Here is an 11,914-nt window from a genome sequence, read left to right as displayed (position 1 = left end):
TTCAATTGAAAATATTATTGATTTATTCACCAAATCCCTACTAACTGCAACTTTCAAGAAGATGGTGCACAAGATTTAGATGCAGAGATTTAAGTCATTAAATTAAACTTTTCATCAGGGAAAGTAAAATACACGTTTTACTCTTTTTTTCTTAACCAAGATTTTGTCCCAATAGGGTTTTCCTGATAAGATTTTTAATATGGAAACACTAAAGGCATATTACAAGATGTGAGTACTCTTTTTTCTTCATGGACTTTTTTTCATTGGGTTTTCCTAACAAGGTTTTAGCAGGACACGTTATTCATTTAATGGACATCCAAGGGGGAATGTTATCTAATATGGATGTCATGTGACATATTTATAATATATTAAAAGTGTAAATGGCCTTAGAAATATTATTTGAATTTTTAGCCTTAATTAAAAGTCTTTGCTTTAGACAAAATCTTCTTTTCACTATTTTTTTTCTAATATTTAAGAGTTAAAAATTAACTAAATATATTTATGATAAATCTTTCCTTATTAGAAGTTATATTTATGATAAGACCTTTCCTTATTAGAAGTCATCATAATTAATGACAACTAATACTTTTTGCACTTGTTTAAGAATTCTAAATCAACTAAATTTGATTATAAGATGATTTGAAAAATCTAAAAATAAATATAAAAACGTTAGAATATGAAAAATTTAAGAAGTACCATGAATGAGAAAGACCCTAGAGTGATGGATTATACTCGGATCAAATACATGCACTTGGGTCGTTTTTTCTTCTGATTAATTTATTATGAGTTTAACTTAATATACACTATTATTCTAATTCTTATCATTTATATGTATTATATACCGGCTTAATCTGATAGAGTAAAAAAATAGGATTAGTGTTCCTGCAATATTAAGGTTGGATTGATTATGATTTTTAATTTTTTTATGATTTTAGACATTATTTTATCATGTACAGAAAGTTATATTCATTGCGGATAGAGAGCATGATTTATTTGTTAAATTTTATACTTCACTAAAAATCTTACCAATAAATAAAATTATTTAATTTTAAATAATCAAACATTACACGTGCGAGGCACGTGCGGTCAAACAAGTATATATGTGTGTGTGTAAAATGTCATTAATTAGAGATAATAGTTAGTAGTCAAATTGAATTTGAACACCAAGAGTTGTTCAATTTGAATTTGAATGCCTAAGAGAGTTGGCCAAATTGCCAACTTGAAGTTACTTGTTCAATTTCGATTTGAATACCTACAAAAATTGGCCAAGTTGCCAACTTGATGTCAAGCTTGACAACCTTAGAGAGTTAGTTTGATGGTATATAAATAGTCACCCTTTTATACATTTTAGATATATTCAAATTGTAAAACAAAAGTATTACTAAAATTCTTTAAAGTTCTCTTATTTTTTTATGTTTTATATTGATATTTTGTCTCAATTTCATAAGAGAAATAGTAATTTCAAGAAGAGAAAAAGTACTCTTTATACCTCCGCTTCCTTTTTTTAAAGAACTTTTGGTGTGTGAGACTAAACATGATTACACGACAAGACATAATATTAAGAATCAATATGATATATGTAACCCTTTTATAGTACTCCCTTCGATTCATAATAATTGACCCATAGAATTGACATACCCATTAAGAAAAATATTTATTAGGCGTCTATTTTACTAAATTAGTCTTTACAATTATTCTTTGAAAATATAAACTTGAATATATATAACCTGTTTAGTCATTTAGTGTTGAAAGTATTATAGGAAAAACAAATTTAAATCCTCTTGATTTCATTAAAGAAATAATTAAATCGAAATAAATATTTTTAATAAGAAAGTCAACTAAAATGAAACAGAGAGAGTATGAAATTTCTCTTCGTGATATTTTCCCCCATTGTGTTGGGAGGAGAGATAGATGGCGATAATGTACTGTGTCCAGCAACCCCCAAGTGATATAATATATCTATCCTTAAGGAGAAAACTGAAATAAAAAGAGATATTGGAATCCCAATAAAAGAAGGCACATTATATCTTTAACAAGTCAATTGAAAAAACAAAAAAAGGCTTAATTACCAACATGGGTTGTGGTGTAATGGATGGGAATGTTCCATCCTTAACTAGAAGTCGAGGATTATGGAGAAACTCTGTTAGGGAGCGTTTTCCCCCGAATAGCGCCCTACGCAGCACAAATTCAGATTAGTTGGGTTTCAATGCGAGTACCGGACACAGATGAAAAATCAAAAAAAACGAAAAGAAAAAAAGGCTTAATTCCCTTGATCAACTAAACTTATACTTAACAGGGCATAAGCTCGTTAGAAATCGAAGTCATGCACAACAAAACTTTAAATATATTTTGATAAAGAAAATTTATATAAAGTTATGCCTAGTAAAATATTTTTTATTATATGAAGCATAAATCAAAGATCAACATAAAATAACGACATTAGTGTAAATGACCTGTCCCGTAATATTCACGAAAAATTAGATGGTGGGCTCCCTGTTTTTGGGCTCTTCTTGTGGTGGGGACTTGGGCTCTCTATCACAGACTTGAGCCCAAAAAAAGACGAACTATGTATGACGTGGATGTCACCATTTTTTATTATATGCCCACACCATTTAAATTTTATCCTTCCCTTTTTTTCCATAAAATTTAATATTTCGATCCAAAACATGCATTTTCTATGTATGCTCCACCACCCCCAACAAAAAAAAAATTATCAAGGCATATATGTAAAATAAATAATATAGTCATGATCATTCCTTTTAGCTAATTCCTTGAATAATATAGTCATGATCATCCTTTTAGCAAATTCCGTCGATCTCCTAATTAATTAACGACAATAATAATATATTCACTAAATTTCACTAATGAGGTATTAGAAGGGTAAAGTGTACGCATACCTTACTACTACTTTAGGGAGGTAGAAAGATTGTTTTTGAAGGACCCTCGGCTCAAGTATAGCAAATTCAAGTACAAAGAAGAGGAAAACAATGAAGAAGATATGACAACAAATCAACAACAGAAAATACTAATCATTCCAAAAATAATTCAATAATCGAAACACAATAAACAACAAAAATAAGAGATATCTATGTCTTAACCATAAACTACCATACTACGGTGCACAACAGCACTCCTACCCAACTAACCTTCTACTCTAATACGCATTCTCCGCATTGTTCTATCTAAGGTCATGTTTTAGTAACCTCCTATCTTGTCACCTCACCCAAATACTTTTTAGGCCTACCTCTACCCCTCTTTGTATCTAATATATCCATCCTCTCACATCGGACACTGGGCACTTGAACCTTATCTTATCACATGACCTAACCATCTCAATCTTGTTTTCCTTATACTGTCCACCATAGAGTCCACCCTCTTTTTGTCTCGATTAACCTCATTCCTGATTCTATTACACCTAGTATGTCCACACATTCACCTTAACATCTTCATCTGTGAGACAAGCATCTTCTGAACAAGAGAGTTATGTGTTTCATATGTGAGCGTTAGGATAGGCCTATTGCAACGACTTTTGCAAAGGTTACAAAAACCATTGTAATAGGTTTGTCTATTGAAACGATTTTTGTGAATTCTATTGAGACGGGTCGAATTATCTATTGCAACGGTTCCTAACCATTGCAATAGACTGTATTGCAGCAGTTAAGAGATGTTGCAATAGACTGTATTGCAACAGTGAAGAACCATTTTAATAGAATGTATTGCAACGGTTAAGAACCGTTGCAATAAACTCTTTTGCAACGAAAAAAAAAGTTGCAGTAACCCTATTGCAATAATTATTGATCTTTTACAACGGTTTTCACTACCTATGGCAACGATTTTTGACACAGATTGCAACAGTTTTTGAATCTTTTGCAACATTTTTTTGCTTCCTATTTCAACGTTTTGCCACCTATTATTGCAGCTAGTTCAAATGCCAATTGATATATAGAGAGAGACAGAAAATTATATTAATACACAATTTTATATACACATCATAGCAAAATCTTTCATTTATAATAATTCAAATTAAAAATATCCAACAAACTAATAATCTAAATCCAAAAGTCAAATGATCATTAGTTTTTCCATAAAGTATCAAGTTCGGTGACCACTGCTTTAGTAGGACCAATAGACCGATTCAACTCATTTAGCACTATTAGTTGATGCTCAGTTCGTCCATGTATTGCTGCCATTTGTGTAGCACTTCTTTTTCTTTTGTTAATTGAAGGGCCTACAATAATAAGAACATAAAAATTACTGGAATGCAAATAATTTTTAAAATAGTATGAACTAAAATTTATGTATTCTTGCCTTCTCCAGATTGTTCATTTGCTTCAAAATTAGAAAATTGTGATTGATCTTGCTACACGTGTTTGAGTGATGGTTGTGATGCACATGTGGTGTAATCTGACAATTCTTGGTGCACTTGCTCCTCTACTGGTGCTAGAGGTAAGATAGGATCCTGAATCACCTGTTACACTTGTTCTTGTACTTGGGATCTAATTGGAACGTTGTTTGACTTCTCCTTCTGCTTGTGATGATTTTCCTTTCCATTTACGTAGCATGTATTCTTCTTTTTCTGTTCTAGTATCTGTTTGTTTCGTGATGCTGCTAGTCATCCAGCTGAAATAAAGCTCTTAACTTTTTAGTGATTCATGATTGTTCAACTCTGATTTGCAAGTTCAAAAATATATATAATAGGCTAAGTATTGTAATTCCAGATAACAACCATCAATGAACAACGTTTCTTGTTTCATTTTGGACAAAACATGCTAACAGAACATACTAATGCTTTCAATAGTATGCAGTTTTTGGTTTCTGTAAATTGCTAACTATAAAGAAACAACAATCTACAACAAGGAAATATCCGCTTGGAAGATAGAAACTAGTAGTAGTACTCCAAGAAGCAGAAAGAGTTGAAGAGTGGTTGTTTTTACTGGTAATGCTAAGAGGTGAAGGAAGATTAAGAACACAAAGAATCCTTCCAGAAGTACCTGCTCTTGTTTCTTCGTTGCTATAAAAGAAGAAAATCAAGGGTTCAAAGCTGGTTTAGCACAAAAGAAAGACACGCCACTGCTGCTGCCCAAGTTGCTCTATCCAGAAACCTGAAAATAACTAGATAAAGTACTCACTCCGTTCCATTTTCTATGATAGTTATTCTCTTATTAGTTTGTTCCAGATCTTTCTAAATTTGGAAACAATAGCCACACATATGTTATGATATAAAGTTCCAAGTTGGAAATGATTGGTTCCAGATGCAGGTAAACCCATTGATGTATAAATACACTGCAATCTTAGCTTACACGTAGAGGTATCAATCAAGGAATAGTATGCCAACCTAAGTTGAAAAGGAAAAGGTAGGGTACAAAGAAAGGTTGAAGAAGCATGCCGACTATAGTAAAAATGATCAAACAAATAAAATAAGAACATAGATACTTCACCAAAAGTTTTTAGGAGTGAAAAGTTGTAGCACTGTAAATTGAATCTCTTTTTCTGTTCTTCTATTTTCTTTTGGGGGCTCACGGTGGAGTAGCAATTATAAAATGCATTCTGCAGATAAGCTTAAACAAGGGACAAAATATACTTATTTCATTGCTTTTCTTTTTCTTTGAAAAGCACGAGAAAATGTGACAAAAGTGAAATAAACCTTGTCTAATACAACTAGAATATCCCAAGTCCGGCAAGCTCCAGCAATAATCTCAAGCTCATCCTTAGTGAAAACCTTTCCAGTTGGATTGTGAGGGATGCACCATATCCAATGGTAATATTGACTATCAGTTTAAAACCTTCTTCGTCTAGCAAAACTGAACCTTGTCAATTATTGGTTCGACTAAAAAATGAAAGGCTTTTGATTTCCTGAAACAGAACACCAGTAAAGAGAATTTAAACATCTATTGTAGAACAGTTATGTGATATCTAAATGATCAAGTGTGTCAACCTGGGGTGAGTTGCAACAAAACTCTACCATTGGTGATTGTACAAAAGTCAGATCCTTGACTTTTCACTTACCCCTCGAAAGCCTGATACTGAAAGTGAATGACTTTAGGTAATAGTGGGAAGCTTCTTATGCTCAAGTTCAAAGGCAAAGAAAAGAGCTGCAAAAAGTGTACAGAGTGTAGGAACTTCAGATCTTCAGACCACTGACAATTCTGTAAATCCACCTGATGCTCTTTCTAACTAGATTCTTACAATACTAAGGGAAGCTGCTCTATTTATTGGACGGTTAAGGAGTTGAGAAATACCTTGGACTTGGAATGACTTGTAGACCAAAGAGGCTTTAACTCTAGATCCGACCTTGCATGCATAATACCATGAGGCAAGCTATTTAAATGTGTGATATCTATATCAGAATCCTGGATGAAAGAACAGAACGCATTATAGTGACAATTAATATGAAATGCTTTCATTGAATAATTTAGCTCTTCAAGAATCGGAAGCTAATAAGTGTCCCTATCTGTGCAGACAATTACAAATGAGCAAAAAAATTTTATAGAAAAGAACAAAAATGCAACTACCTTTGAAGAATAAAATGGGCCCATCTTCGACTCCATCTGAAAACGTACACAGGAAAATATGATTGTCAGCAAAGAAAAATTAAAAGGTATCTCTACTTCTTTAATAAATGGTAGCACCATCATACCTCTGTCTGTTCATACAGATAATTAGTGGTCCTAAACACAATAAACAACACTGTACAAATAATCCCCATAAATGGTAGCTGTTTCACTTTTATTCCGCCTGTTACCTGCAATTGCACTCTCAATAGTTCAATATACAGTAAAGTTAGATGTTCCAAAAAAGGGGATTAGATTGTATGTGATTTCTAACCACTAAGCATTCACTTACCCCATCAACAAAGACACTCTTTTTCTTTGTTGACGCTACTGCCATGATAGATCCCCTCATAAGCGACTATGCTATGATACAACAAAGTTGCTCATTACAAGCTGCAACAATTACAATTTGATATATACATTAGTGAAAACATTTAAACAGTGATTACAAAAGGAAGCTTATTTGTATAAAGGGCATTCAATAGCTACAACATGTTCCTTGTTTGACCATACAACGATAATTCAAATTGTGTTCTAAAGTCCTAAAAGACTTCCCAACTTGGCCTAGTTAATCGGCTATAAGTGCAGCGCAAAGTAGTATTTCCTAGAACAACGTGTTTTCTATGGAAAATATGATTAAAGGCTTTCTAATCAGTTATCTGAAACCATGAAGTGAGTTACTCAAGCGCAGACCAAGTGAGGAGACTTCACCATCCATCATACAGTGAGTTACATTTTGTATAGATATGGTACTACTTGCTTGTCATACTGCTTAGAGTGTACTACAATGTCTAAATCAATTACTCATACAGGATAGCTCGAAATACATCTGAAGGGAAGATAAACCAATCTATATAACAATTTTATAGATTAAGGAGCTCCAAGTTGGAACTTAATAATCAAAAAGATGACATCTGTGATCTATGCTCACTTCTATATTAAGGCTGGGCATAATTTATAAATAGTAATAAAAAATTTGGAGGCAAGAACAATGAAATATTCTCAAGTGTGCAAGGTCCGCGTATAGCCCACTCTGCCAAGACCTCACTTATGGGAACACACCGTATTATGTTATTGTTCTGGAAATACCTTGTCGGGCATGGCGGAACTATCAAAATCGAAACTTTAATGTTCTCGGAAAACCCATTCAAGAAGCTTCTAAGGCCCCAGCAGACCCAAGATTTTAAACTTAATGAGTTCAACCTTTAAGAATTCTAACATTTTTTAACACTGAAATAATTATATTTTAAAATTATGAGTTCAGATTTAGTTCCATCCTCTTCAATGGGAGTATGGCCCAGTTCAAGGCAGATGGATCTACAAACTATAACATACCAAAGAAAAGAAAATTTAAACATCACTACTTTCATTTATCATTTCAGAATCATCACTCAATTATTTATGTTATGTATGCACTTTCGTCTCTAGTTAACAATCCATGAGGACCAATAGTGAGCAGGTAGTGTCTCATAACAAGGCCATTGTATAGAGAACCCTAACAATAAAGAAATTGAATTGGAAAGAGAAAAAAAGAGAAAGCAGAACATCTTCAATGAGCATTTCTGCTGAAAAATCGAATCCTACAATGGCAAGCTATTAGGCATAAATTCATGAGGATTTAATTATACCCAATAGACAATACAGAAAAGTACCACCTCCTATTAAATTAAGCTACTAGATCTGGCGGCTCTGCTTATTTCTATCTGTCTGCTATTGTAAATCGGAGCAATGGTCGGAGCGGCGATCGAAGCAACGGTCGGAGCGGCGGTCGAAGAGGCAGTGGGCAGTCGGCACAAACGGCGCTTACAGTTCTGGTGTTTGACAACTGAGAGAGTAACGTTGAGAGTGAAAGGTTTTTGTATATATTTTTAAAATTTTTGGCGGATTTTGTGAAAAAAATAGGGAGGAAAAAATGAAAATCCATGCAATAGATTTTTTTTTTTCTAAAAAAATATTGTCATAGGTGACTTTATGGAAACGGTTCAAGAAAACGTTGCTGTAAGACACCTTATTGCAACGGTTATTATTGTAATGGTTGAACTGTTGCAATTGACCATCTATCGTAGCGCTTTTGAAATCATTGCCAAAAAATTCATTACAATAGGGGTAATTTCTAATAGTGCAAGAGAAATGAGATTGAGATATACAATTCATACATGTGAAGAAAATGTGATAAATGCACCAATTAGGAAGCGTGAGAAGTTCTATGCCAACTAATTATAGGAGAGATAAAAATAGACTGAAGAAGAAAGGGTGAAAGACTATTAGACACGACATAAAATATTTTCAGTTTTCTTAATGATGACATGACCTTAGTAAGATAGAACAATTTAAACATCAAGGATGAGAATATAAGGATAGTAGAAAGCTGCACGTTATTGTACTCTCTGTGGAGGAGACATTGATCGGTCTCACCTTCTAATCTTTTTCTTAATTAGTAGTTTTAGTTGGTATTCAAATTGTATCTTAGTCATCTAATTTTTGTTACTATATGTTATGTTTATTTACTCTGTTTATGACATCCTTGTGGCAGTTTTCTTTTTTGAATGCGGTATATAGTGGAAGCTTTAGTACATCAGACTGTCCTTTTTTATTTTGTTATTTGGTGCTATGATGTTTCTTTCTATTATGCTTTGACTAGTTCTTTTGAGACAAAGGTCTATTGAATACAACTTTGCTATTTCGTAAGGATAGAGATAAGATTTATCTAGGTCTATTGAAGAGATGAAGCTTGTCTACATCTTTATCTTTTATTTCTGTAACTTCTTAAATTACATTAAATATATTTTTATTGTAATTGAGAACTTCTATAAGGAATTGTTAGGAAACAATGGTCAAGAATAAACTTGATTATGAGTTCCACATGGCTCAACAAAATGGGGTATATAGTGTCAAATGGACACTAAAATTGAAAGGCGGGAGGTGTAATTTGAATGGATGGGATAAAAGATGATAAGGTATTAAATTCTTAAAATAGCATGATAAATATTTTCATTTAACCTTTCCTAGAAAATTAAATGGCCAGGAATATTTATAGAAATTTAAGTGACTTATTTTACCGTGGATGTTACATTTTTAGTGTTGATGTCACGTCTATGCACTAACATATATTATAGTGTAAGTGGTCTAGTGGGTAAGAGAGTTGTCTTATCCACCAAGTAGCAAAATGAAAGATCCCAAGTTGTCTTATCCACCAAGTAGCAAAATGAAAGATCCCAATTCCTTGGTTGGTGGGGTATATATTACTAGAAATTTTTAATGATTGATTAAGGTCATTGCTAACTGATTTGTGTTACTAATTATATGAATGTTTTATCAAATCTTTCTTTATCATAACTAAGAAAGCATCGTATTGGAATCATTAAGATTATGTTAGCTTGATTGGGACCATATGTAGTGTATTAACTTATACAACCATTGGGAATTTCTAAAGATTGGCTCACAATCTTTGCTGGAAAAATAAAGAAATTGAGAAAGCAATCACAGCTTAATCGAACAAAAATTGAGAAATTAACCTAAATAAATGTCCATCCAATCGTTTAAACTAACAATAGCCAACATATGTATAATATATTTATAATTCACATATACTTGTGTATAATTATATTTAATCAGTGTAGAATTATTTTTTTCCAGAAATAGAATAGAATAAAGAATGAGATAGTCTGTATCGATCATAGGATCACTCTATGAATAGGTCATTCTTTGCGACTACCCAATGTTTATGACATCCCTTGCTTCCAGCAAGAACGACTCCTCGATGGAGGAGTAGAACTATTGGTCCCCTACGATCAATTTTCTTGGGCATGTTGTTACCTATCGTAAGATCTCCATCCCCAAACGAAAGAGTATATTGATTAAAATAGAATAAACAGTGAATTTGATCGAATATTTGTGTAAAGGTGTTACAAACTATAAGTGATTACTACTATATCGAGTCCATGTTGGCCGTTACAAACTATAAGTGATTACTACTATATCAAGTCCATCTTGGCCATATTCACTTGCTTATGGTCCACATATAAGTAATACAACACCTTCAATTGAACAAGAGTAGTTATTTCCACAATTATATTGTTCATAATCATTCCCTTTATGTGTTCTCCAAGAAATTCAAAGGTAGAGAATAAAAGGTGTAAAAAGAGGGGCAAGTGAGAAAGGGCAAATTGGATTACTAGTACTGTATATTACATTTGCTAAATGAATCATCAGATTGTGAAAGACATGTCCAAATTTATCAAACTATTCCAAGACGGAATATATGGAATGCAAGTTTAATGACTTGAGGCAGGAGGAAGATGTGGTGGTGAGGTTGGATTCCCAGGATGTTTGTAAGAGGGATAGTTTTAAATATCTTGGGTCTTTGATTCAGGGGAATGGTGAGATAGATGAGGATGTCTCTAACGGTATTGGAGCAGGTTAGATGAAGTGGAGACTCGCCTCGGGAGTGTTGTGTGATAAGAAGGTCCCAGTTAAGCTTAGAGGCAAATTCTACAGAGTGGCAATCCGGCCAGCTATGCTCTATGGAGCAGAGTTTTGGCCAATTAAGAACTCCCACATTCAAAGAATGAAGGTGGCGGAAATGAGAATGTTGTGTTGGATGTATGGACTTACTCGAGGGGATAGAGTTAGGAATAAGACAGTCTGGGAGAAGGTGGAAGTGGCTTTGGTAGAGGACAAGATGCGGAAAGGAAGACTGAAATGGTTTGGGTATGTAATGAGGAGGGGCACAGATGTCCCAGTTCGTAGGTGTGAGAGGCTAGCATTAGATGTCTTCAGGAGGAGGAGAGGTAGGCTGAAAAAGTACTAAAGAGAAGTGATTAGACATGATATGGAACAGCTTCAGCTTACTGAGGACATGACCCTAGACAGAAAGGTGTGGAGGTCGCAAATAAGGGTAGAAGGATAGGTTGTGTGCATGGGCTATAGCTAGTAGTTAGAATAGCCCTAGTATAGCCAGGTTATTAATCCTAGGACTGTGTCTATAGGTAAGAGCTCTTAGTCAGGAGAGCTTGGGTGTGGAGGGTGTCTCTGGCCTATGAGTGTCTGTTACTACTAGGTGGGTGTCATTTTTCAGATGCCCTATTTCTTATCTCTTATTGCACATTACACTTGGTTACCTTATCTCATACTGCCTTGATTTATATTTATGTCTTAATTCTTTTTATGTGATGTCATCCATCTTGCTTCATGTTTCATTACGTTTTTGTTTATTATTCCTTATCTTGAGCCGGGGGTCTATCGAAAACTGTCTCTCTACTTCTTTGGAGGTAACGGTATGGATTGCGTATAGTTTACCCTCCCCAGACTCCACTTTGTGAGAATACACTGGGTTTGTTGTTGTTGCTTTTCTAAAGGTTTTT

The 11,914-nt window shown here is 33.7% G+C and overlaps 1 protein-coding gene across 6 annotated transcripts; it reads right to left on the bottom strand.

Annotated features, from left to right (window-relative positions):
• Nucleotides 1-3,941: 3,941 nt before the first annotated feature.
• On the bottom strand, nt 3,942-8,869 carry LOC124888550. Of its 6 annotated transcripts, none has more exons than XM_047399196.1 (9): nt 8,207-8,869; nt 6,844-6,944; nt 6,638-6,742; nt 6,513-6,548; nt 6,240-6,350; nt 6,007-6,092; nt 4,992-5,853; nt 4,309-4,620; nt 3,942-4,228 (listed from the first exon to the last, which is right to left on the bottom strand). In XM_047399196.1, exons 2-7 carry the CDS (start codon nt 6,901-6,903, stop codon nt 5,793-5,795), a joined length of 459 nt encoding a protein of 152 aa, XP_047255152.1. In that variant the 5' UTR covers nt 6,904-6,944; nt 8,207-8,869; the 3' UTR covers nt 3,942-4,228; nt 4,309-4,620; nt 4,992-5,792. The 6 variants fall into 6 exon arrangements, with proteins under 6 accessions (XP_047255152.1, XP_047255149.1, XP_047255154.1 ...); XM_047399193.1 differs by having other exon boundaries at nt 4,992-5,102; nt 8,207-8,500; XM_047399194.1 differs by lacking the exon at nt 3,942-4,228 and having other exon boundaries at nt 4,518-4,620; nt 4,992-5,102; nt 5,645-5,853; nt 8,207-8,576.
• Nucleotides 8,870-11,914: the final 3,045 nt, after the last annotated feature.

The sequence above is a fragment of the Capsicum annuum genome, chromosome 11 (genome assembly GCF_002878395.1).
Source record: "Capsicum annuum cultivar UCD-10X-F1 chromosome 11, UCD10Xv1.1, whole genome shotgun sequence".
In the NCBI taxonomy this organism is placed as follows: Eukaryota; Viridiplantae; Streptophyta; class Magnoliopsida; order Solanales; family Solanaceae; genus Capsicum; species Capsicum annuum.
Note: the sequence above shows the minus strand (reverse complement) of the source record. Positions and strands in the feature narration are given on the sequence as shown.